The 27,606-nt window shown below is 41.3% G+C and overlaps 1 protein-coding gene across 1 annotated transcript; it reads left to right on the forward strand.

The window, feature by feature from the left end:
- Positions 1–1,788: 1,788 nt before the first annotated feature.
- Positions 1,789–27,606, forward strand: SSU72 (SSU72 homolog, RNA polymerase II CTD phosphatase). Its single transcript, XM_084300335.1, has 5 exons — positions 1,789–1,949; positions 8,492–8,635; positions 24,024–24,163; positions 25,863–25,981; positions 26,994–27,606. Exons 1-5 carry the CDS (start codon positions 1,870–1,872, stop codon positions 27,093–27,095), a joined length of 585 nt encoding a protein of 194 aa, XP_084156461.1. The 5' UTR covers positions 1,789–1,869; the 3' UTR covers positions 27,096–27,606.

Raw genomic sequence — 27,606 nt, forward strand, 5'->3', positions numbered from 1 at the left:
GCCACTGCAACATTTGGCTGCCACCTAGTGCTGAGAAAGAAAACAAGCCCAAATTGTCTGCTTTTCAGGGAAAAAGGGATTGCTTGGGTCACTTGAGTCACGTTCTGAATAATGGAGTATGTGGCTTACATTGCCAGGCAAAAGGAACTTATATGTGTGTGAAATCTGGGAATAGGACACATTTGGGAAAAAAAGATGCAAAGGCTGCCAGGAAAAAAATATTTGGTATTTATGAAACAGCTTTTTGCAGAGATGCAATTAAAGCATTGCATTACAAACACAGAGTGAAAAAAGTCCTCAAGGCCTTACATTATAAAATTGGAGTAATTACTTCCTGGGTGTTGGAAAATTGCCTGTATATCAAATGAGACAGGATTGTGTAGTAGCTAAATTGGGGGACTGGGATCTGGGGATGATTAGAATGTATCACCTGCTGTGGTCACAGCAAATTATGAAATTTCTGTCTGGGCATTTGTAGATGAAACATGAGGACGTGTATATATATGTGTTCCTGAGACTCTTCAGAGCTGTAGAAGTACTAAATATAAATCATTAAGAGCCCCTGGCTGTGTAATGAATTCATGGTGGTTGCAGGTAATATATCAGCATGTTGAAGTTGAAGAATGTCTTGTAGGTCCTACTTTTAGAAGATGAAAATGCAGCATGAAATGCAGATTTGTGCCAGTGAAATTCCTTTTAAACTAGAACAGATTTCCAGAGAGGAAGACAGATGCACAAATGGAAATGAATTTCCTGGTAAGAGCTGTGCGATGTGTCAAAAACCAGTAGGTTTTGAGTGCTGAGCCTGTTCCATGCCTGCCTTCCAAGTGGCCCTGCTAGGGTCGAAACTACCACAGCCATCCTCCCACTGCTTCTATAAATGACAGGGCTCAAGTGCTGACATATGAATTTTCCCTTGGTGTCCTCATGACATGAAGGGTACCTTGGCTCACGTAGGTGACACTTTTCCCTTGTCTTTTTAGTTTGGAAAGGCCGTACCATGGCCTGGGAGTTTTGGGAAGACCAAAGTTTTCATTATGGTGTGGTGCAGGCCTTGGACAGTGATGGAGTCAGTCAGTATAGGTGCAGTTGTTACTATTTTCTAAATTCTCTCGCGTTTTTTAAGAGAAAGATTTGAAACTAAAGCTTGGATCAAGACCTTCCAAACACAATCTAGTCAGTGGATCAACTGTGGAGCTTTCTGGGCCTCTTGAGTAGGGTCCAGACATTTCACATGTGGAATTTCACTTTTGTATGGAGAGCTGGAGGAGCAGGAAGCAAAGATGAGACACCTGATGAATTATAAATGAGGTCAGTTGATGTTATAGGGCTACAGCCTTATCATAACCTTATTCCTTGCCTTTATCTGAAGAGTTCTTGAGAGCCTTTATCTTGGAGTCTGTTTATAAGGAAGTAAAAGGCTCAGACTCAGAATTTATTGGAAAGCAAGGCTCCTGATGCGAGCTACCTGCAGGAAGCACAGCTCAGATTTGTGTACCACACAGAACCGGAATTAAAGAGAAGAAAACAGGAGGGGCAGCAACCGAAGCGCTCCGTGTGGAACAACGCCGGGAATCACGCCGCTAACCCACACGGAGCGCTGAGGGATCCCTCCCCGCGGCTCCTTAACCCCAGTCTCCGGTGTTTGAAGGGTTTGAGTGGAAACTGTGCGTGTTAAACACAACTCCAGGTCCTATAAACCGCACAGGCCCCCCCCAACACTCCGCCATGCCCTCCTCCCTGTGGCAGCCGCCGGCCCCACCCGCTGACACGCTCGGGCCCCGCCCCCCGCCGCGCTGCGGCCGCCATTTTGTGCGAGGAGCCAGCGACGGGGCCGGGGCCGGGCCGGGCCGAGCCGCTCTTACCACCATGCCGTCCTCGCCGCTCCGTGTGGCCGTCGTGTGCTCCAGCAACCAGAACCGCAGCATGGAGGCGCACAACATCCTCAGGTAACCGGGGCCAGCCCGCCCGCCTCCTTCCCTGCGGGCCCGAGGCCGTGTGGGGCCCGCACCGGTCGGCGCCACAGCGGAGCTCCGCGTCCCAGCGCTGCGAAACGCGGCCGGCAGCCCCCCGGGGCTCGGCGTTTTAACGCCCGACTGCCTCTTTTTAACGTTGTTTTATTATTTTTTTTAAATAACGAGCACTGACAGGGAGCGCTTTCCCCTTTGCGGGAGCACCGGGGGAAGTATTGGGTTAAATGGTATTGGGTTCGGGGCGTGAAGGGGTGCTGAGGCTGTGAGGGAGCCTTTATGCAGCCCTGCAAGTGGTTCCAGCTTGGCTGGAGGCTGAGGGAAGACGAGGGAGGGAGGCGGTGACACGGCAGGGACCTGATCTGCCGGGAGCCGTGGGCCTGAAGCCTCCCTGGGCACCGTGCTAAAGTCTTGTTTTTCGGTTAAAATCAGGCAAAGTCAGCATCCACGTGAGGTGAGGCACGTCACTAGCACAGCGAGTCAAACAACCAAGTGAAAATCGTGCTTTACGTTTTAATTAAAACAGAGGAAAAGACGTAAAAGGGCTAAATAATAGCAACATCTGGTCTGGCAGCCATCTTACTGGAAGCGTCTGGTGCAGAGAACGCCTCAACTTGGCGTCAGCCCAAACCTGAGGTGTTCCCCCAAAAACCATGGGACCAGGACGTGTTTTGAGCTGGGGTGGGGAAGGGCTGCTGCTTTTCTGCGGGTTTTCTGCTGGTAATAACGCTGGAGCTGAGCGTTAGCCAAAACCGGAGCGCTTGGGGGGTGGGGATTAAATTTACTTCTAATATCCAGCTTTTTTTTTTCCTTCCCCTCTGTTTTTGCAGAAGAAATAAATCACTTCCGTTGTGGCTGATGTTCTTTTTGAAAGTCTCTTCTCCCTTTACAATTTTATTTAGGAAGAAAAAAATAGTTATTTTGTAAAGGCTTGTAAGCAGCAGCATCCTGTGTCATTAGGAACAACAACTATAGCGTAACTGGCAAAATAGAGCTGAACTGCTGATGCTGTTCGAAAGATATAACTAGTCCCTGAAAGGAGAAAGATTGCTTGCCTGTAAACTTCAGAAAACAGTTTGCGTTGGATCAAAGCTGGTCCATTTTGCCGGGCTGTCCTGCTGTATGTTGCACTGTGGTTTGGAAAAAAACAACACGTGACCAAAAGAGGAAAAACAGTCCGGAAGAAATGTTTAAAGCGTAGAAAGTGAGGTATTATAACTTCAAAGTATTTTTTTAAAAGGATTATGAAACTCGAAAGGGCACAAATGCTACGGAGCCACAGGTGACTGTTTGAAAACAAAAGTCTGGAGTCCAGCCATCGGTGTTGGAACATCTACGTCAGCATCCATAAACAAAGTTTTGCAATGTGTGCCTCTAGATAGCGGTAGGCTTTTTTTCTGGAAAATATTTATGCTAGGAAACGTATCGAAATAAAAATATTTTTGATATCACAGATTTTTTTTTTTTTAGTGTTTATAATGTTGTAGGTCAGGTGTCAGAATTAACTTCTCTAGTCCACTCGCTGTTCTCATGAACCTACAGGTTTCGTTTAAGTCAAGTCTTTCTTGTTAAATATCCTCAGTAATTGTGCTTATTTCAGCCTTCAATGTATAGACAAAAATACCTGTAAAGCAAGCTTATTTCACTTCCCAAATGTTAGGCCTACTGAATGCCTACTAAAACTTGAACTTAACTAATTCTACTTCCTTCTACAACAAAAAGATTCTTACAGAAATACCTGAATTTAAACTCCTGATGCATTTGTGTATTTACATATATATTTACCTGTCTATATAGCACATCTAGATGAAATGATGATTAACATGGTAGGCTCTCGGACACAATCGCAGTCTATCACTTCTTGCTTTTATGTTCCCTTTCAGTTGTTTATCCTGTCTAACGCATGAAATTATGAAGTGGTTTAAACAGAGTCTCATATTTTAATATACTTTCATTTTACGTTATCCTGCTGTTCTATTCTTGAATGTGAGGAAAAACATTCAGTACATATTTTGTATACTTCAGCATTCTTTTTGACTTAACCAGATAATAAGAATTACTTTTTTTTCCTTTTAAATTGCAGTGGCTCATTCCAAAGGGCTTGCACCACTTTGACTTGGCAACCTAAATTTCTTACTCATCCTTCCTGTGCCTGGTATCTCCGTGCTGCCACTTGTGCCTCTGGAAGGCCAATGTTTGATTGTTCACAATACAACAAAGATATAATGACATCTAACCAGCATTATCTTGCTTGAGCACTAGTTTATTTGCTTTATAGTGTTTTTCTGTTTTTTTTGTTTTTTTTTTTTTTTCTTCTAATGACCAGTTTCTAAATATTTTTGTTACTGTTCTAATCTCTCAACAGAAGTCCTTGAAGCTTGTTGGTAGAATACAGCTACCATCGCCAATGAGGCAGTAAAGCAAAGGGAAAAGAGGCAAGGCAGAGGACTATGCAGAGAGATGCAATCCTTCCTTAAAAGCTATCAAAGTGGGTTTCTCTAGGTCAGATCTTACCCATCCTACCCTTCTTGCTTTTACAAACAGGACTTGCACTTAGGTCCTTTTTTAGGATACATAGATTTAGGCCCTGTCTCTCCTTGAAACACTGAAAGGGAAGGTGGAAGGGTTACACTTGCTGACAAGCCCTGCTACACAGCCACTTCAACATACCCATTCCCGTAGCTTTATTTGGTCTTAAGAGGAAATTTATCCTTTCAAATTCTTCCAGTGTTTAGCAGGTTCTCTAGCAACTTTGTATTTTCAGGCTTTTATGGTACAGACATCCTATCTCAGCCTCCTCAGTTCCTTCTCTGGTCCTGTTCTGGTAATGCAGACTTGTTGGGTGTTTGTGTTCCCCTTTATTTTAGGAAACTGAGTGTGCTAAGAACTTGGGGATGTGAACATGAGATATCTTGGTGACAATTAAAGCTTAAAAATTGAAACCCCAGTAGCCAAAGCTGAAGTTTCACGTGAAGGTTATGAATTGTATTTCAACACTGATGAAGTAAAAGAACTTAAGTTACACCCTTGCAGTTTACTTAAGTAGCTCAGTCATAACTTCTCTGCTGACATCTGTCAGCAGCTAACTGCTGCCAAAGGGGTATTGAAACCTGCGCTGCTTAATTTAAGAAATCTGGAATTGTCTTATTAAGTCCTTAAGAAAGGAAGAAGTGTTTTTAACATAGCGTTTTCATCTGACAGCTTACCACTGATAAGTAAATTACACGTTGCATTGCAATAAGTCAATATTTTGAAGATTTTTGTAATCAAAATCAGTTAACAATGCTTTCATTCCCGCTGTTTAAGTGTGTGATTTTTTTTTTTAATTGGTAGAATGGCATAAGATATTCTTGAAGTGATGTAGGAGGAGGGCACTGCTAATTATTCTCTTGCTACATGTTGTGGAAGGTTTGTATTAAAGCTAGTTTGTATTAAAACTAATTTGTCCCCTGAGAAACTTTACTGCTACTGCCTGCAGTGGCGCTGCAGTTTTTTGCAATCACTTTCAGTATTTAGTATTCAAGATCACCAAGTTAGTATAATTTTCTTACCCTTTACTCCTTATGGTAAAGATGAAGTTCACTTTTTCCATTTTCTGGGTAGTTTTTCTAGGCTAAGGCTCTTAGATATACATTGTGTCATAGAAAATACTCCTTGTGAAAAGGCTGTGCACAGAAGAGCAGATATTTGACTCACTAAAATGGATCTGCCCAGCTCCTTAACAAAAGCAGGCTCTGTTGAGCAGTCCCATCCCCCACTGCTGCAAGGAGTCTGGTGAAACATCTTCCAAGTATTTCCTCACAGTACACCTGATGCATAACTCACGTAAAAAACTGCCTTGGCAGCTGCTGATGTCAAAGCATGAAATTGCCCCAGGTGAGGCGTGCGTGCCAGCTGCTCAAGGAAGTCCCTTTCAGTGCGTCATGAGTGTTAAACCACAAATCTTTGGTGTGTGAAACTGCAGCAAGCACTTCTGTGTTGATCTATGTGAAATTACACAAACTTTGGGGATGTTTCTCACAGCTGGAGGTGGGCTTTCTAATGTGCGTGACCTAACCAGACCTATTTCAGAGAATAAAACTAAAGTAAAAATAAAAATTTAGGAGGAAAGCATAGAAGAAAATACTTTTTCCGTTGTAGCATTACTGCTTTGTGGGAGAGGAAGAAAGAAGATGGGAAGTACGAGGTGCTGAAGTCCGCTATTCTTCCTTAGGTGTTCCCAAACTACTTTGCCAACATAGCTTCAAGTGGTAGACATTAGGCAGGGAAGAGGAAGGATGAGATATCTGGAAGATCAAATTGAAAAAATGAACAATTTAGGCACTGCAGTTTTGTCCGTAAGTGTTATGATTCTTTGTGCCCAGCAGAGGCAGTAGAGTAAAAACACAGGGCTGGAAGGATGGCAGGGAAAATAAACACAAGTACAGTTATGAGTCACTTTTGTGGAAGGAATTGTACTTTAAGACAAACAAGCAATTTGAATGGGTGTCTCCTACTGGATTCTCCTGCTATTTTGTGTGCGAAGACCAAGGAGTTAAGGTGTGAGTCGGCATTTGCTCAAAATGGGTACCTGGGACCCTTGCAGTGGCTCGCAGCCTTCTGGTCACCCTTCTCCCAAGGCTGCAGATGTCTTGGTTTTCTTTAATTCAGACTCAGATAAATCATTGGAGATGCAGGTGTGGGCCCTTTTTTAAAACAAAACAACAAAAAAACATAATCCACGATCATGACATGTTTCAGGTGCTGTACTGTAATTCTTAAGTCAAATATTTCAGCCTTCTGGCTAATAGTGACTGTTTTACCATGTGTAGCTTTGACCATTAGACCACCAGAAAGCAATCTACTCTGGGTTAGCTGACAAAATGTATTGCAATTCTTATTATTAAGGATTTACTGAAATTCAATCCAGTGTATTTAGGTTAACTAGAAAAAAACAAAGGTGTTGCCCCTGAAGACAAACAGGTTTTTGCCTCCTTTTTTAAAATTTTAATAATTAAACAAGTAGTTCTTCCTAAGAATGAGATGAAGCTATTCTGGGCTTACCCAAAAGTTTTAGATGCAAGCTAGCAGAGTGTGTGTTCTGCTTCTGTAAAAGCAATTGCACAGCAAGATTTTTTCAGCCCGCTTGAGGGAAACGCCGAGCACCCAAATACTTGTACTGTGCTAGTTAAATCACAGCAGAGGTTTGGCAACGTAATGAGGGGAATCAAATAGTTAACCCAGCAACTTGAGCAGAACAAGTGATGACCAGTTGGTATTGTTACTTCCTTATAACAAGACAAAAATGTCTCTGCGTGTATTGTATTGCCCAAGAGTGAACACAACACGTTACAGATCCAAAATATCTGAAAGCACAACAGAAACCCAATGTCTGAAGCACTGCATACAATAATTCAAAAAAATATATATATAAAATGTAGGCAGCCTTTCAGAAACTGTTCACGAGTCTTAATTGTAACCGCAAGGAAATGTGTGCTCTGGGTTTCTGCCTCAAGGTTTTCCACTAACAAGTGAGGATTTTCTCAAGCAAGACTTGCCTGGTGAATCTCATGACACAGATAACATTGTTGTCTGCATCACGTTTCCTCTAGTAGAAAAAGTAGAAAAACACTTTTGGAAGAAAATTGTCCTTCAGATGAGACGGAACTGAAAATAAGTTGTTTTGGAAATCCAGTCTGACCTTTTTTTTTTTTTTCTTTCATTGGTTATTTATTTCTCCTTGTGCTTTGCACTGATTCTGTGCTATGCTAGTAGAACACTCTTAGGTCCCTTTTCTTTCCTGTGCTATGAAACAACTAGCAGGTTATAGAGAAGTTGGCAGTGAGTTGGAGTCTGCTTTGTCATGCGCTAAAGCAGTACCCCTCAAGTCCATGCCAGCCGCCTTTCTCCATGTTCAGATGATCAAGTTCTGAAAAAGAAAAGGGATGGTTGTCAGTATAGATATGCCTGGGATGTCTTTTCTCTCGGTATTAGGTAAATCGCAGGTCTTTCAAAGCGTGTTTGGTGACCCTCTCAGGGCGAAGTTTTAGCTATATTTATTTGACTTTGTTAAAAACCTTCAAGATATGTGAGGGCTCTATTACTTTTGGCTATAATCTCATCGGAGTATTTCTTTTTTGTGATGGTCTGAGGCCCAGTGGCTTTGCCTCTCTGTTTTAATGTGCATCTTTGGGGAGGAGGAAAGGAGAAAAAGCTTGAAAATCATTGCATCATTCCTGTTAGCTTTTCTGGCAATGCCAGGTACCAGAAAACAGTGTGTGATACTAGTTACCTGGTGTCAGAGGGAGGGCTTTTTTGTATGTGTGAAAGTTACGTGGGTTAAAAGCTGTGTGCTGCTGCTCTACAAATTTCTGTCTGCGACTCTTCTGCACTGTAAATCTAAGAACATTGTAACCTTAGTTTAACTGTTAATTGAAAGATTTATTTGGACTGTTCGGTTGTGATTTGTCTGATTGCATTTTGTTGTTTAAAATCCATCCAGTCTAATTGCCTCTTCTCTCCCCTTCCCCACTGTCTTTCAGCAAACGAGGATTCAGTGTCCGATCCTTTGGAACAGGGACTCATGTGAAACTGCCAGGACCAGCACCGGACAAGCCAAATGTTTATGATTTCAAAACAACATATGATCAGATGTACAATGATCTGCTTAGGAAAGACAAAGAACTGTATCCCTGTGGCATGGCCTTTTTAAAAAAATCCAATGTGGTTCTCCTTGAAAGGTGTAATTCATTATTTGGCATTATGCATTAGGAACACATAGTTGCTTGACTGGCAAACTTAAAACGTTTTAAGTTCACAGCAGGTTTTTTATTTACAAAGGGCCTCTAATGCTCCCTTGTAAATTGCTGTTGAGTTACAATGCATGCATTCAGAATGCTCTTTTGAAGTCTGTTAACACGTTTACCTCTTGATTGAAAGCACATTAATCCTATCACAGATTGTCCGTTAACCTCCACTGCACTGTGGGTCATACTTTCCCAGTGCAAAGACTGTTCCTGATAACGGATATGACAACAGCTGCCACCTCAAGATTAAAATTGTATTTAGCTCAGACAAACTGACAGGTAAGGTTTACAGTATACTTTCTCTGGGAGAGAGGATACCTTTCATTAAAGAACTCACTCTTCTCACTGAGAGCTTCTTGATACCTGATTTGAGCAGTGCACCAAAAAAATGTGCGTAGTATATTTTAAAGGAAGGACATAGGAGAGCACAATAACAGAATTAATCCTGGAGAGCAGAGGTGATCACAGTTATGCACACTACTTATCTCAACATCATTCATGATTCTGCATGATTTTAGAACATCTGTATTTAAGGTTGATTTTTCATTCTTTAAGAAAACCCACTTTTTAAAAAAAAATCAGGGAACTCGTTCTAGATACTTTTTTCTCAGGAAGGGATCTGTTTTTTTTTTTTTTTTCTTTTTAAATGTTAAATGCGAAAGAGAGAATTTACCCTAAAAAAGATACTCAGTATTTAATTCAGTAAGAATTTCTTCTTAAAAATAGAGAACCCTTTAAAATGAAGTATCCCAGAAATGAGTCATAATTTGTAACAGAGCAGTTTTTGCACTCTTCAGTGGCAGATTTTTCATAATAGAGGTGATGGGCATGCAAACATCTCCTGCTGTAGGGAGTGGGGGCCTGCTCTTCTGAAGGGCTTTGGGTGTAATTGATGGGGGAAACAAGGCAATGTGTTGTTCATATGATTTAGCTTGTCCTGTTTCCTAGCCGTGCATTCATCAGCTCAGTGGAGGTGACTGTCACCTAGAGCTGTTCCACGTGTTTGGAAAGTATCTTGGTGAGAACTGTCAGCTTGTTCCCATATTCCCCAGTGATGGGACACATCCAGTGCGGCCTCAGCTGGGAGTGATTTCCTTCCTCCAGTTCTGTAGGCCAGCAGGGATCCAATGTATTTTGGAAACCAGATACTCAGTGAAGTTGTGGCTGCAAGTGACTTGGCACATTTTCTGTTGACCAGCCAAGGAAATGACCTCTTGTTTCAGAAGGCTTTAGTCTCAACCAGAAACAAGCTTCTGCAGTGATGGACGTCAATGAGAGCAAGGTAAAAAATGAGAGTGAAAAGTAGTCACTTGAAAAAAGGAGGGAGAGCAGAACTATCAAAAACACTCCGCAGAACCTAAAAGCACCTTCATTGCTGTTAATTAGAGAAATACAGAGTACAGGCTCACATACCTTGAAGGCGTATGGTGAATTTCAGAAGCACAGGGATGAGGGACTGATGGAGCCAGGTAGACATCCACGCTCAGTTGAGTACCCACAGTGGTGGTCACAGTACGTACAAAGTGAAAGTCCAGAGCAGTTTAAGTTTAGTAGCTAAAACAAGTATCCCCTTCTACCCTTGCATTTTTAGAACATTGCATTTAAATTCCCTGAGCCCTGATAGAGGGCTGCAACAAAACTACTTAAAGCTGTTCTGAGTGTAGGTTTTGGGTGCTTCTTAAAAATACTACTTTTCTTCCTAGGAGAACAGTAGAGGGTTCTGCTACTAATGTGAGACAGGGCCAGTGTCTGGGGTAGTTCCGTAGGATTATGTGTGGGTAGTATTGTTACAGTACCTTGAATTTGCATGTGCAAATGGACATCTCAAAAGTAGGCCAGTATAATTACTTGCCACATACAGCCGTGTGAAGGGATTTAAGGACTTGGCTCTAATTATATAATTGTTACTTGAGAGACCAAAAAAAAAAAAAAAAAAAAAAGGAAAATTGGTGAGTTTGCAATCAAGTGAAATCAGTAAGATGAAATTTTTCAAAAAGCCATATTACAAAAGCAATTGCTGTTGCATGTTTGCCCAGGGATAGGAACTGTTCAAATAGAAACTTGACCAAAATTTGACAGCAGCCGCTCCCAAATTCTTTACCAATATTAACTAACTCCGTGATTGACTGTTTCTTTCCTTTTCTCAACACTGACTTATCTGTGACCCTTAGATGGAAGAAACAGTTATTTCCAAAGATACATATTTATTTTTAATTAGGATTTCTGGGCAGCACACCTCTGCTTCACAACTGTGGCCTGCTACTTGGTTTCCTACTTTTTTTCTTCCTGTCTTTTAATTTAACCTGCTTGCTAAAGATGTAGATAGGATTCCAGTTTTAGCTCCTTAGTTATGTGATATCAAATTAGGAGAAAAAAATAGAATCAAGACAGTACTAAAGGTTTGCTTCAGGCAGAAAGGAAGATGCTTCAGAAATGAACAAAAGCTGGGTTGGTGCATCTTAGTTAAAGGTACAAGCATTCTCTTCTGAGAAAAATAATAGTGATATTGTGATTGACTGAGATATAATTTTTCTTTTTTAACTCTATAGGCTGGATAGCCATGCTTTTTTGTGTGCTGTTGCTGATGTGTTTTTTGTTCCGTTTATAGTACCCATCCCATTCAGAACAAGTGGAAATAATTTGTATTGTCATACAAACCACTCTGCCAGCAAATATTTATGGCATTGTGGTCTCCCTGTGGCTGACCCTTATCCCTGGTTTATTCCACAGTTCTTCATCTGTCTTGCTCTCTGCTGTCTTAATGGGTAAGATGCGTTGTGCTAGAATGTCAGTAGAGGAAAAAGTGGAGGCTTTGGAGTAAGCATGGGCAGTCCTGAATGGGGGAAAAATCAGAAAAAATCTGAAGCAGATTCTAGCACGCATGAGATCTTCACAAGGTTCAGATGGACAAAGCTGAAATACTAATTTCCTGACAGAAGAGGAGGAAGACCAACAGAAGGGTATTACTGAACTCAGTCGGTGTCTCTGTAGGACTGTACAGGAGCAGGGTTCTGCCTTGCCCAAAATGTTTCAGTCCCACTTGAGATGCTATCTCCTGTGCCTTCGAAGAGGAATAAACAAAGAAAGAGGACCGTGACTAGCTGACAAGAGGGGCATCCGGGAGCGGTGAGGATATACTGAGCAGTATTTTTTTTCCCTGGGGTGTGGCAATGAAATAAGATCCTGACTAAAGTCTTAGTCAGACATTACCAGGCTTTTCCTGCAGGAAGAACTGGATCTTCTCTCTTGAAGTGAAATACAGCTTCACAGGACAGTGTTGTAGTACTGAAAGTCATCTTGTCTGGGAGGTTTCTTCTCTCCCTTAATGCCAGTACTGAAAGAAGGGAAGCAGTTCTCTATGCAGCCAGTCCAGGCTGCCTTTTCACAGTTAGGTGTGGCATATCGTGCTCAGGAAGATAACAGAGTCCATTCGTTACAGCCTTGGACTTAGCTCTTTAGAATTTCTGCATTTGCCTAGTCAGGTTCTGGAGAATTCTTGTTCTTGAGATTTTTATTTTTTTTTATACTTGGAAAAGTCTTACTTTGTCTGGTAATAGTCTGGTTTTTAGTGATTCTGTGGCTGCATGCTGTACGTGTTACTAGGGTATTCATTTCAGCCACTCACAAGTGGGAAGTTTGTAGCTTGAAAAATAGCTGGAGGACCTGTGCGTCAGCATTGGCAGGGTTAGCAAGCTCTATGTGAGAAGGTAGAGCTCAGGGAGGGTTTAATCTGGGATTGGAGTTGGTCTTCAGCTGCCTCCAGTGTACTTGACAAGGGGCTTGTTGGAAACACTGGGGATCCTTCCTGTGAGTTGTAGCAGAAACTTCAGATTAAATCATAAAAAGCCCCTTAGCTTTCAGTAGTCTGTAAAGTTTTTATTTTTAATGCTCTTTGTGCATTAATTGTACGTTAGTTGGGATGCACGGTTCACACCTTCAGATGTACATGCCTTAAGGAGAACAGCAGGAATTAGCAAAATGTAGAAACTGCCTAAAGGAATTAAAGGCATCAGCTGTAACTATGCTGCAAGAGAGCCAGTGCAGAGGTTTGGCATTGTAAAGCTTAAACATCTTGGGCACTTGCTGCATGGAAGCAGCTACTTAACAAATTCAAAGCAAACTGATTTTTGTACAACAGGAATATATTGCTGAGTTGTAAAGGTGGATTAGCACTAAAACAAACCTGTAGAAGCAAAGAGCAAATTATCATGGATTTAAGGGGTAAGTTTAAGAGTTTGGGTGCTCTTGCAAAACACTAGCTGCATGTTCTTGGACGATGATGGATGGCTGACGCACTTAAAAGTTGCTGCTCTTCCTTACCTAAGATAGCTTGATTTCCTTCTTGCACCCTGAAAAGCAAAACTAGTTCTTGTTTTTCAACATGTAAATAATCTTGCAATTTAAATGGTATATGGCTATCAAATAGTTGATATCCCATGAAGTTCTGAATTTATTCTTATCTTTAATTTCTTTCATTTTTAGAGCTCGAATTAATGTCTGCTTTTTCCGGGAAAGAAGCATAAGCTGGGAATAGATGATTGTAGTGCAGCGGTACCAGGAGTAAGATCCTTTTTGTATGAAATGAGGTCATAGCACTTTGCCTGTTGGTTTTCTCATTAACAAAGCAAGTAGAACCAGATTATAGCTGCCATAAGAAATTTGCAATGAAAATGAAAGGTGCAGCACAGAATGGCAAAGGAGGCAGTAATTTTCCTTTTCCAATATGTCATCAAAATCAGTTTCAGGTCTTACTGCTTGGGTTGTCATTTGCTGAAAAGATTTGGGACTTCATAAATTCTGTTCCTCCTGATTTCTGGTTTATAGCCAAGCTGTATTTTCCAGCCTTGCTGTTAATGCTCTGGTGTTGTGTGGTGAAGAGCCATGATTCTGATGCCCAGAGCATTCATGGCCTGAAGAAGTGGAGAAAAGTTGCTGGAAGAAAAGCTGCCAGTGACAGGAATAGCTTGCTCCAAAACTTGTCCATTCTCTCTTGAATATTGTTTGTTTGTTGCAGAGACTTCTGCCACTCAGAGCAAAGCTCTAGAATCCATAATAACTGAGCAATAATTCCTGATATTTCTGGATCAATGAACTGTCCTAATTTATGGAGAATTTATAATGGAGGCTTTTTGGAGGCTGTACAAAGCAACCTTGAGTTGCTTAACAGGTGAAGTTACCATGGGCACGCAGGAGGACTCCTGACCTCTGCATCATGCTTGTTGAGGCCACACAGAGCTCACCTGTGCCGATTCCTTTTTTCAAGAGTAACTTAAATTCCATTTCAGGTAAGCTCTTCACTCCTATATTTATTTTCTGTTTTCATTTGGTTTTCTTCCTGGATTTGGAGCTGATAAACAGCTGTCAGCTGCCGTTCTGAACTGGATTCCTGTGGTCAGTGGGCTAGTTGCTGTATGGCTGAAATCATGGCCTGTTGCATGGCAAGCTTCTCCTCAACGAGCGTAAGTCTCATTTTCTTTCTTAACATCCTTCAAAGTACTTCAAGTACAAAATACTTAGTGAAACGGAAAGGATGAGGATGGGAAGCAGTGCTTAAGCTGGATTTGAAGAATCTAAGAGGCGTTTCTGCAACTGTGTACCCTTTTGACCACAAGCTGAGCTCCAATCCCTTGTTCTCCACGAAGGATCTTAAGACAAAAACACAAAATCACAAACCTTTGAAGGGCAGCAGTTTTCAGTATTGCTTAGTTTGGCTTCTGAAGAAACTGCTGTTAATTTTGGTTTCATCCACATCAAAAAGGAAATATTATTTGAAACTATTATACATGCAAACAATCTAAATACTTGTTTAGATATACTTCCCTCTGTGTTTGAAGTTCTAGGACATAGGAGAAACGATGGATACCAGTCTAATAGGAAACGTTTCTCAGCACATAAAACTTCCTCTGCCTGTCTTCTAGCTAGAATCTTCAGGTTTATTTCCTTATCCAGTGTTAGTTCTGAACAGATCATCCAGAGCATCCTGGCTGAGGCTGACGAGTGTTTCAAAATCCATATAGCATTGGAGTCATTTTCCTTGACAGTTTCAGTCATAATGTATGAGCTCTGCTAATGAATGTAAGCATTTTAAGTCTGTTGAGTGTTCTTGGAAGTAAAGGTGAGACTTGAATCTGAGATACCACGTCTTTGGATGGACACGAAAACCAGGGCTACTTGAAGGTGTAGGTCCCTACCACCTGCTGGCCTCCTGAGCGCACCGTGCGTGACTGGCATCACTTAGATATGATTTGCCCCATAAGCAGATGGAATTTTTCTCCCAGTGTGCTGGCCCTGCTACTTCTGATGTCACACAGGAATGCAGCAAGGCATTCGTATTGTTTGCTCTTCCTATAGCCAGTGTCTTAGCACAGGCTTTCTTTGTTCTTAACTCCCTATGAAGATGGTAGTCTTATTGTTATTTAAACTTAGCCACGTATAAAAAGTTGCTGCTTCTGCTCTTGGGCACTGGCTTAAATCCCACTCAGTCCTTTTGCTCTGTGTAGTTGATGAACCTTACCAGCTGCCTGCCCAGAAAAACCAGCATAGCTTTGCTTGGTCCTAACTCGGCTGCTTCATCCAGGACAGAAGTGACAGCAGGCTGCTGTTTCCTGACTAGAAGAAGTTATTTCAGATGAATGCAAAGCTTACTGTCGATGTAAGGAATGCTTATACAGTCTTTGTTCTTCATACTGCTTCCAGAACATTCTCCATCTTCAGGGGAGTGTCTGTAACTTCTTCAACCAGTGGTAGTAGTTGGAAGACAGTAAAATTCCTGTGCCTGACTTCTGGGATGTTCATGACATTTTTCTTGGATATGCGGACAGATAGTTAAAATATTCAACAGAAGAACTGAAGGCATATTTCCATTGCTCTGTCTTCAGTGCAGAACAAAATTTGCAAACGAGTTAATACCTGTTCTTGCTCTTTACTCTTACCTTGTGTGACTAAAGGTGTTGGATGACTTTGCCAGAGCATTTTATCTTGCAGGGTTTTCTGCTTAATCTTAGTGTCTGCCACCTCTTCAGAGCCTCTAAGTGTACCTCACATCTATTTCCATTTAGGCCAAGTTAGCATTCTCTTTCCAGCATGGGTTATTACTCTAGCCCCAAGTTTAGCAGCTCTGTCTAGTTGAATCACAGCTTTTACCTTTGCTGAACCACCGAGAAACTTGGAGCCAACCCAACAGCTGAAGTTACAGAAGAGGGGGGAAGAAAAGCCCAGTCCTAGCGTTGTTGCTGCCCGGTGACAGAATTGGCAGTGTGAATCCCTTGGGAATCTGGTGTGAGAACAGACTTGAGGACTTACTGCAAGAAGTGTTTCTCCAAGGAACACAAGCTGTGTGTGTGTGAGCTTTGCGAAACCAGTTGTTAATCAGGCTGTGGATCAGCCACGTTCCCCTGTACGTCAGTGTCCTCTTGGCAGTGTTGTGCCAGGGAACCCCCACTGTGGATCTCATCCGGCATGTTTCTTGTTCTGCGTGCTGCTGTTTAAAAGTGGCCCTGCTGTCTTTATGAATACATTCTCAGCTTTCCCAAATAAGTGAAAAACAATAGTTTAATTTACATAAGATTTGCAATACTTGTTTTGCTCTATCTGAGTTCCAACTATAACTCTAGTTGAAAATTAACTTTGAATTCTACAGTACGGAGTAGTATAACAATGGAAACTAATTTGAGAACAGTTGTTGCAGACCCTCTTTCTCTGAGACATGCACTGGAATAACTGATATTTTTCTCACAAATCTTTTTGCCTGCACAGCTACTTCAGTATACTTCCTGCTTCGCCACGTCTCCTGATGTTCATCTTTTGAAATCTGGCACTTGTTTCTAAGCCTGAGAGGAGCATCCAAAGGAACGTGCAGTACTTAAGTACCCTCTGGTATTTTTTAGCTTGCCTGCTGGTCCTGCTGTTGATTTCTGTAATCCTTTGTTACCTGTCTCTGCCACCTGGTGGACCTGCTAGCAGTTTGAGGTATCTTGCTGAGGTGACAGACACTCTTTTAGATTCTTGCAATTGAAATTAACCTCCGCGTGGAATACACATGGAATGCAGGACATAGCCAAGTGTTTGGCATGGTCAAAAATGCCACATCTTTGAAGTCATCTTGTGTTCTGTCTTAGATATTCTTGTCTTTCTGATAGTCCCCCCAGTATGTCTATCGTATCCCTCCTCTAGCTCTTTGGACTTTACCTTTGCTTCCTTCCTTTTCCCTTTCGACAGCTTATTTCTGTCCAGTTTCATCCTCAAATGAAGTTTCAGCTTTTCAGCACTGACAAGTTGCTGTCTGGCACTTGAGCTGTAGGCTAAACTAAAGATCTTGGCTTCTCTCAGGGAAGTGTGGGCATGCACCCTCAGCTTTGGGGCTCGACCAGACTTAGGGAATGAGCATGCCGAGCCTGTTGGTTACGGACCAACCGCTGTGAGCTTGCTCAGCTGGATTTTATTTGTAGCTTACAGCTTAGAAATGCTACGTTGTTGGCTTTAGCAGTAAAAAGCAAGTGACATTTCATATTCGGTCCTTTGCAAGTCATTAACGCAGGCACAAACATCACCAGAAATGTTACTTGACCCAACTTGGTAGTTTTGTGATATTTTAGGATGTCATATTTTCAGCGTTAGGACTGTAAGTTGCACAGTACCACAAAGGACTTGTGAACAATCTCCAATTTGTACTAAAAACGCACAGTTTTCATTCCAAATGAAAGGCAAATCATGCTCCAGATACAGAACATAGACGGTTCTTGCAGCGATAACCACAGCTGCCTGGAAAGCAGAAATCATAGCGCTGGTGCCCTTTTTAGTGTTGTATTCCCTGCAAAAGGAAGCGATACTGCAGGTAGAAGAAGGGTGGGCAGTTGTTCCCCAGCAGCACTTCTCCCAGCGGGATGAAGCACAAGGTATGTTCTGTTTACAATCCAGTTACTGGTAATTAAATTAAGATTATATAGAAAAAGAGACTTGCAAATTTCATTCGAGCTAGCGTTTGAGACTTACTCTGCTCCACTGCTATTTTTCACAAAGAAGAATTGCAGTGTTTGAGGATGGTGACAGCTGCATGAAAATGAATAATTGGCATGTCAGATTTGTTGAAGATGTAGAAGCTTTGGGCGTCAGCCATTACTTTAAAGATGATTTTTTCCTGAAGAGCGTGTATGCATTTTAGCAAATTGAATTTACCTAATTATGTTTAATAGATTGGTCTCTATTTTAGATGACTATTTAATTAATTTATGTACTCCAAAGTTTTCAGCTTCATTTTCAGTTTCATGTAGAAGTTAAGATGAAACTTCCTGAATTCTTCAGTCAGTAAGAGATCAGGGTTCTTTTCATCCATACAAGGTTTTAATTTAAGTCCATGTATTGAGCATCTCATCTCAAACAGTCATCTGCAGACAAGGTGTCTTGATGCGACGTGGTTGGTTGCCCTTATAGGGCAGATAGGGATATTCCAAAGGATTTTTTTTTCATGAGGTTGGAAGAATTAAAACAGAACAACCGGGCAGCAGACGCAGTGGATTCCTTTTCACTGCTTATTAGGGAAGACTTTTTGCCTTGATGACCTGAGATGTAGATGTTTACTTACAACCTTCTAGACCTGCATGGTTAAATTCATCCAAGCTTCCTCTTACGGTATGAGAAATGTTTCTTGAAAGTCAGTTGTCCGCTTGCAGTGATTGCCACCACAAGAACTCAGCCCTATTCAGCAACGGTAAGAAATGAAACGAGCCTTTGTCTTAAAACACCCCATAATGTGCTGAAACATCTCAGTGTGAAGACCTAGGCATGACATTTAATTTTGTTGTTTATGCTTCTTAAGAGGTGCTTGGTACCCAGGTGATAATTCACAGTTCTGAAATGCACATTCCTTATAAACATGCAACGTAGGTGGCCTGAGATGATCATTCCTGTCTGTCCTTGTCTGAATAGCAAGCTCTGAGGCTGAACTGCTGCTGAAGTTTCCCTGCTGAATTAGTAGGTCCTTCTGACTCCTGCTGGACACTGAGCTCTGCAAAACAGTTTAATGGAAGACAGAACTCATCTGGCTGTGTCCATCTCCCATTCAGCCCATTCTGTTCTCCTGAATTTCTCATTCAGAATATTGCGGTCTTGTTTTACCTCAAAACGGAGATGTTAAGTGGAGGCCCCATCATCATTGGTACTGGGAAGGGGGGGGAAGCAAAAAAAAACAATTTGCCAATAATTGGATTTATTCCCATTGAAGCTGATAGCTGTTCTTGATTCTTAATGCTCTGAGAAAAGAAGCATCGATCTTGTGCTCTGGCAGACACTGAATGTGTCCACTGTTGTGCAGTGTCCCTTTTTCAACCTTTAACTGTCTGATCTTTGGATTTATCAAAAATTCCTGTTTTTCCTTTGCTAATCTGTTGCTTTTTTTTTTTTTGTCAGCCTCAAGTGCAGGCTCTCTAAACATAGTCCACAGTAATTTCCGTGCAGTCTAGTTGCTTTCTGTACCCTGTATCTTGCTTTGTGCTCTAACAAGAGTATCTGTTTTTATTTAATGCAAATAAAACTTTTTTACCTTATTTTCTATAAGCTTGTTTGGTGGTTTTAAAAAAGTTGAAGCTGTAGCCAGTACTTTATAATAATCTTATTTCTGAGGTTTCTTTCCTCTTGCTGTCCTCTTGTGGTTCTACCTGGGAAGTGTATTTAGTCACCATAAAAAATTGCTGTCTGGAAGCGATAGCAGGTCCAAGCTGGGTTAGGTGTGATGTGTGGATGGCTCTTCATATTTAATGGGGGGAGAAAATTATTGTTAACGAAAAGTCAAATCTGATGCATTATGTTATTTCAATGCAGATGATTCATTACTCTTTCAGGTGCTGGCAGTCCATTTAAACATTGACGTATCAGGGGAATTAATCCCAATATCTAGTTCTTCAGGGAATATGCCATATTTTATTCAGGAACTAATTTAAAGAAAATACTGTCCTGTCTACCCTGCAGAGAAGGTCCATGACGTTTCATTCTAAAGAAGAGAATGCCTAGACTCCCTTTAATTCTTCACGGACAGACATACAAGATTTTCTAAAGACCATCTTGAGTTTCCTATCAAGTTAGCTTCCTAAATAGATCTTGGAATAACTGCATTTCTCAAAGATGCCCATGCAGAGGAATAACTACATTATTCACATACATAGATCTGGTGAGATAGCACTAACATCTGAATCACTTAACTACACCCCAAGTGATACTTCTGGGACTTCGTGAGCATATTCAGTGCAGCTTTAACACTTAACAAACAGACAGACCAACCCTGGGAATCCTACTTAGGGGAGAGTGCAGTTATGCAAGAGCCTAAAGCTTTCTTTCCCCCTCACTTTTCTCTTAAGCTTCATTGTACCTGAATGCAATAACATCTAGCATCCATGGGAGATTTTTTTGCCACTGTTGTTCAACTTTAAGATGTTTTGCCCTGCTGACCTCCAGCATAGGCAGTCATTGTACAATCTTAAGGAGAAGATCTTGAAGCTACATGTGTGTATTTTCCCCCTATTTTTTAAAATGGATTTCTAACAATAGTACTTCTGAAATTACAGAGAAAAAGACCTTTCAGGCTTGTAAAGATCCAATTTCCTAACATAAACCATCAGTCTACGTTATATTGAATCTTGCAGTCAGGTAACCATCAAAAACATTGCCAAACTATTCAATTGCACAAGAAACCCCATCAGTAAAACTGGAAGCTGGGCATGTGTGAAGGCAGTGGGTATCTTGCAGTGTGGGAGTGGTGTATGTAACAGTGGAAAATAATATTGTCACAGGGGAATCTTCTCTTAATTTTAACCTCAGTATAGGTTTTATCACATAGTGGAAAAATTGTAGTTTGGGAGGGTGAGAACTAGGAACTGAACTAATCATAATCGAAGTGTGAAGATAATTGTGAGACTATTAAACAAGAAAACACTTCTGCTCTCCAGGATTATCTGCTTTATTCTGTGGATGTTCTTCCGTACCCCACTTTCACTTAACGAAAGCTCCTATTCACAGCTTTTAGCAAGATTTACTCAGACTTGCCAAGTGGACCTATCGAGAAATTATTTGGGAAGGACAGTGCGACAGTGGAAGGTGGGAAAAAGGAATCATACAGAATGGCCTGGGTTGGAAGGGACCTCACAGATCATCTAGTTTCAACCCCCCCCTGCAAATACAGAACTAAAAGTCTACTTGCTGGAAATGTTCTTTTGAATATTACTAGTAATTAAGGAAAATACCTAGTTTCTTTTCTATATTGATATATATGGTAGTGTTCCACAGCTAAAAGTACAGTTTGGGTCCTGAGTGAGCAGCTGACTGATGAACTGGGTGGGAAAGGATGGGCAGAGACCTACCCAGGGGGTGGGAGGAGGCACTTCTGCTGTCCGTGACAGGGGGATTTTAATTTTGGGTGGCAGGAACTGTGAAAGATTTAGGGAATTGTTCTAAACACGTTTATATGTTTTATATATATACTAATCAATACATTATTATGGGATATCCTAAAGGAAATGGAGGGAACACCATAGAGGTAGTGGGGTCTAGCCATCTGCAAGAGTGAGCAGCAATGCTCCGCATGGCAAAAGGCGATCTGCGTTGCAACATCTTTATATCAAATTTTTCTAGTTTTCTAGGAGTGATTTGTCACATACAAATTTCATTACTTTGTGGATCCATTAGCATAGTTATTCCAATAAAGTTAGTGTCTCAATTAGACTCATTGCAAAAATGTGATATTTGCTGATGGTTTGCAGTAGGTGATGACCCCTTAGTTACCTAAATGTCTTAACTATATATATATATATATATATAGTCTGGATATATATATATATATATATATAGTCTGTATATATATATATATATATATAGTTGTCTTAACTTTCTGAGCACGGTAGGGGTAAGGTTGCTGTGGCCAGGCAACAGCACTGAAAGCCAGGAGAGTTTTCTGAAGAAGGGACTGCTGAGAAGGGACAGCAGAGGTGCAGAGAATAGGAAGCATGGGATTGAAATCTGCTGGAATGAGATCGAAGTCTGACCTGAGCGGTTGAACATCTGGCAGTAGAGACCTTTAATAAGCTGTAATATCTCTTGAGTTCACCTGAGCTCATAATGAGAACAAATCTGGGCTAAGATTCTGCATTGAAAACAGTCCTGCAGCTCGGGGCAGCTTGCTGACAGGATGGCACGCTGGCTTTATCCAGGTGAAAAAGAGATTTTATACAACCAAGTATGAAAGCAGCCTGAATCTTAACCATTTATTTCAGTCTCCTTTTATAGGCACATAGACCCTTGAAAAGATGTAGCTGTAAGTTGGCAGCGGAAAGCTTGTGTGAAGCAGAAAGCTTGACTGTGTGGGTTTTTGGAATATGCGCAATTCTGTCTCCATGCTCAGGAAGGCTAGGGGACAGATGCCAGCAACGTTCCTCCTAGAAATGGAGGGAAAAAAAAAAAAAAAGAACCAGGAGAAGTGTGTAGGGTGTTGTGAATTTTTCCTCCAACCGCATGATGTGGAAATGGAGATGAGAGAGCCCAGAAGGGACTCGCTGTCAAACTCCAAACCGAGCAGTGCAGCGAGATGTTTACAAGGGTTCTGAAAATGGCTGTTACACTCGTTTTCATGCTTTGCACATCACCAGAGGTCTGGCATAGCGGATTTTCTCCAAGCATGACAGACCCAAGGAGATCTTACAGGGATGCTCTGAAGATGTGGGCTCTGGTGTACACGAGCTGCTTCAGATAGCTTTGGGCTATAAAGCTCAGTTCTTTAGTTACACGGGGAGAAGTCTTTTGGGAAGGAAGGATGGTAAAAGATTTGGGAGAGCCCTGAAAAAAAGACACAGTACAAGTCAGTTGACTGACTGATAGTGTTGCTTATATATATATTTGTGATGAAGTATCATTCGATTTGTAATTCAAAATGGAAATTTTCTGCAGTCGAGCAGCTAGTGGGATGCTGCAGCTACATGAGAACTGAATATTTTTCCCATATAAGGTCTCTTACTTGGGTAGAAAGAATTTAGATTTTAATATAGCTTAAAAACTTAGAGTTAAAAGTTCTGGAGGCTGTTGGCTTGAACGCTCTTCAAGAACACCTTGGAGCACATAGATGAGCGGGCATAGACCTGAGCAAGAGAACTGGGGATACTGGGGGCAACTGGGATACTGGGGGCAACTGGAAAAAGGTAGACAGAACATTGCCAGCCTCTTGTTACAAGATCAGGACTGTACTGTGAAAAGAATGAAGACAACCTGCCAAGTGTGTGACCTTTTCAAAATGGAAATAAGCCAAGATGGTACCTTACATACTATTAATGATGGATTTTTATTTTTTTTTCTGCTCAGAATCCTTCTGTTATCTCAAAAAATTATAGACTGTTACCCTTACTGCTATTTTAATTTAAAAACATGTACTCAGATGGCTAAAAATAGCTGGTGCTTCAAAGCAAGGAAGAGATGCATCAATTTCCATGCTCTTTTAATTCAAACCTTCCCCGGTATTCCTAATCTGCCCATAAAACTGTCTTCAGGAGGAGTTTGCTATTAATGAACCGAGCAGATGTATGCGAGCGTGCTCCTGATGAAACCGTGGATCCCAGACAGCTGAGAGGACGGGGTTAGTGTGGGCAGGGGATTAGTGAATCCTGTCTGAAAGGGGGATGTGGGCTGTAAATTTGGGTCTCAAAGCTACTGTACCGGCGTAAATTGAGCTACCAAGCAGCATAACGGATCTGTTTCACCCGGTGACTGAAGTGCTGGCAGCAGTAACGTCAGTGGTTTTCTTCACTCCTGTTTCTGGCTGGGGATATTCTGAAGGGATGGTGCCCCACTGGTTTATTTAATTTCCTTTGGAGGCTCAGTTGTATAAACCTGAGGTCAGGTTGCAGCTTCATGCAGGCGCCAGGAGCCCCGTCTAACTTCCAGGACAGGGGGCAGGGACTCAGGTGGATGCAGGGCACTTAGCAAACAGGACGTCTGTGTGCTTTAAGCATTATGGATAGAAAAGCAGTTACCCAAGGGAAGTTGTCCTTCGGAGGAACCCAGACCTGATGAGGGCCTTTTAAAGCTTTCTCTGCCATTGTACTACTGACAGTGAGATGTTTGAAAGCCAGTGATTGCCTAAATTGTCCTTCTTGGGGTCAAACAGGAATCTGTTCAGTGGTCATTGATCTTTGTATTTGCAAACAGCTTTTAAGGATACGGTAATAGTTTAACTTGTGTTGGTGATTTGCTCGGAAACGTGACTTTTCTTAAAGATACTTAACTCAAGCAACTTCAGATACACACAGAATGGGATTTTACATATGTTGGACAGAAATAAGAGAATCAAGCCACGACCAGAGAGATTCCAGAACTGCAAAGATGTTTTTGATTTGATTCTAACGTGTGAAGAAAGAGTCTATGATCAAGTAGTAGAAGGTAAGGACCTTGAGCTGATAAATTTGAGTTCTCTACCCCACACACCCATATCCCTAAAGACCTTCACAGATCTGGCAACAGCTCTGGCTGCTGTTGCTGGAGCACCAGCAGGGAGAGGAGCTCCCAGTGCATTGACATGGGCTGTACGTAGCAGAGGAGTGCCAGCTGAGTACATATTTCTCAAAGATGCTAGCTCTGGCAGCTACGCAGGATGTGTAGGTATAGCAATTTGAAATTGCTATAACAAGCATTTGGAGAAACTCAAGTACATGTTTGCTTTTTTTTTTATTATTATTATTTTTTTTTTTTTACCACTATGGGTTGATGGAGAACCAGCCTAAGCTGTCTTCTCTGTGCAGCTTCCTTTCACTGAGGAATACTTCCTGTGCCCTACCAAGCAGTTTGCCCATAATAAATACTTCCTATGAAGCCGGAGAAGCTATTCTTGAACATGATTAGCTCTCTGCTAACGTGCTACAGCTTGGCCCTTAAATGAGTCAGTGAGATACGCCAGAATCTCCTGTTGTGCATTGGCTGTTCTGCATGGTCACAAATAACGCCTGGCAAGCTGATGGGAGCTCACAGAGTCATGGGGTTTCAGTTCCTGGGCTGGCACCCTGCTGCTGGAAATGCTGGATGCAGGTTTATGTGAGATTTGGGGTGTTTCCTTTACATTCAGAGACCAGCAAACAGCATTATATACATAATGTAAAAGGCCATTGCTTACCTTTTCAGTTCTCAGTGGTCACGTCACACGCACAAACATTTGAGCTTCTGCAAGCTGAGCAATTACGGAGCAATTAAGGGCTCTGAATGTCTAACTGAAGTGTTTGAAACGTATCAGTAAGTTTTGAGAGTGGCTGCCCTGCAAGTTGAATGGATGGTTCCTCAGTCAGTTCAGTGTGTTTCCCATGGAAAACAACCTTCACCCTGTTTTATGAGAGTGTTCTGAGTTGCAAGGATATGAGGCGAAGGGCAGCCACTTGCTAGCTTTCTGCTTGTGCCTCCCTCACGTTATGATAATTGGGCAATTACAAGAAGCATTAAAGAAAGCTCGAGTGCTACCAAATGGCTCTTGGTTAGAAAGGTGAAACTTTAAATTGGAGTCTTCAGCAGGCTTTGCCAAGCTAAACTTGCAGAGCAGAATTAATAAAGAGCAACTCGTAGCTTAAAAAAGTGAGCGTGATAGGAAGGTTTTGTTAGAGAGGCATAACAATAATACATGTGTGTATTAATAGGAAAAGGATGCTTTATTTTTTCCTTTTCCATCCATAAATGCAGCAAGTTAAAGCTAGAATTTTCTAAAATAACTGGCAGTGCTTAACTTCGAGGAGTTCACCTTGCAGTGTAATTTTCAATGTTTTGATGCACAATGCTTCCTAAAAAACAGGCAATTAAAACCATCCAGGTGAGGAAGCCTAAAATCGTTCTCGACTTTTGAAAATCTTAGATTTTAAAGACTGCCAGCCGAAGGTGACCAGTAACTGTTCTTGACCAAGGCTAATAAACCATCACAGCCCTTCCACAAAAGGAATTCTTTTGTTTCCCAAATCCACCTTCCCCTTCTGAAAAGAGGGACTATACTATTCAGTGGTTCTGTGAATACAGAAAATAATAAACAGTTTTCTGAGGAATACTGTGTAAAACCTGATATCATTCCACCCAAAATTTTGCTGTTGTGTGTTTTGTTTCCAACTAGATTTAAATTCCAGAGAGCAGGAGACGTGTCAGCCAGTACATGTGATCAATGTGGACATTCAGGATAACCATGAGGAGGCAACCCTGGGTGCTTTCCTTATCTGTGAGCTCTGCCAGTGTGTAAGTAGGGGGCTTGGGGGTTGTTTAGCTCTCCTTAAAGGCGCTGCATATTGCAGAAATTGTTTCAGGTAAAACCCATCTCAACAGAATTAAGTTTCCAAATTCTCGTGGTTGTTTCTGGAGCTGTTGTGAAACTGGAATGGAGTTCATGATCTCCAAAGTAGACTGTGTGTGTCCAAAACTAATGAGTTGTTAGCTGCCATGAAAAGCAGCATCACAAAGCACTTCATGTAAGCATTACACTTGTTGAGCCCATCCTCAAAATATTTGTTTATAGCACAAACGTCTCTTTCAAAGGCAGTTGTAATATGTGGGATTTCAACATCAGAGTTGCATTCTGAATCACGGTATACTTGAGAAGCATCCTGTGTAGGTGTATTTCATAGTACCACCCTGTTGTGTGTATGATGTGGAAAAAAATCTGGTGCCTTCTGTCTTCCACCTTCAATGTTCTTGGCCCTAACCCTTGAAATAATGCTGAAATAAGCTGAGCTTAAAACAGTTGATGTAACCGTCAAGAGAACAGAAAGGCTCTGTGTCCTTTCCCAACGTGCAAGCTGATTAGCTCACCTATTCCAGTGTGGCAACAGACTTTTATGTTACTCCAGACTGTGTGATCTATTCTGGTCCCGAATACTTGCATCCTTTCCAGATCCAAAAATCCTAAGAGGGTTCAAGGGACTTGAATTATAGCCATCTGTTCAGTGTGCTTGCAGCTATTCTGAAGCTTCCATTTGTTATCTAGTGAGGATGGATGTTGCCTACTCAACAAAGTACTAGTTCAGTGCCAGTTCAGTGGGTTGGAGAAGGAAGGATGTGCAGATGAACACGATGCAGAATATATGAACGTTTGGGAATGCTGGGAATCTCAATAAAACACCCAGTGCTGCACGGCTTGGTACAGCCTGCTGATTTAGGCTTCACAGTAAGCCAAAAACACTGAATCGTTACTGTTCTCTAAACTGCATCGTATCCTTGGAGTCCAGTTACTTAGTGTTTTTTTCTCTTTTAGATACAGCACACAGAAGACATGGAAAATGAAATAGATGAGCTGTTACAGGAATTCGAAGAGAAAAGTGGAAGGACTTTTCTTCATACTGTCTGCTTTTATTAAAGCACATCTGTCTCTTAGGCCTTAATACAAATGAGAGAAGCATGTGTTTAAAGTTCTGATTATACTGTATTTTCCTGGAAAAAGAATATTGATTTTTTTTTCTTTTTTGTTAAAGACTCCTTTTCAATTTTTTTCTTTTTGTTTTGTTTGTTTCATTTCAGGTATTCTGTCACAGGTAGGCAGAGATACTGGTTGAATTGTACATATGAAATGATTAAAAGTATACACAAAGGCCACCTATTTAAAAATGCAAATCAAGATTTTCTTTAAATCCTACTTAAATTGTTAGAAGTGGGTTTTTAATTATAAAGAGAATGTTTCTTGAATATAAGTTTATAATGTATTTTTCCAGCTTACAAATTTATTTTATTTCAGTTGTGCTTTTTTTTTTTATTTTAATGTGACAGAATGGCTGAACTATGTGAAGATATGAATGGAACAATGAAAAATGACTATCTGTATATTATTAGATATAAAATTGGAAGCATCCAATAAAAATAAAACCCTGCAA

The sequence above is a fragment of the Netta rufina genome, assembly GCF_964035555.1.
Source record: "Netta rufina genome assembly, chromosome: 22".
Taxonomy (NCBI): Eukaryota; Metazoa; Chordata; class Aves; order Anseriformes; family Anatidae; genus Netta; species Netta rufina.

Coding starts and splice junctions, on each gene's coding strand:
- SSU72 (XM_084300335.1), top strand. CDS start 1,870: ATGCCGTCCTCGCCGCTCCGTGTGGCCGTCGTGTGCTCCAGCAACCAG. Junction 24,164..25,862: donor CTATGATCAAGTAGTAGAAG/GTAAGGACCTTG, acceptor GTTTCCAACTAG/ATTTAAATTCCAGAGAGCAG. Junction 25,982..26,993: donor TCTGTGAGCTCTGCCAGTGT/GTAAGTAGGGGG, acceptor TTTCTCTTTTAG/ATACAGCACACAGAAGACAT.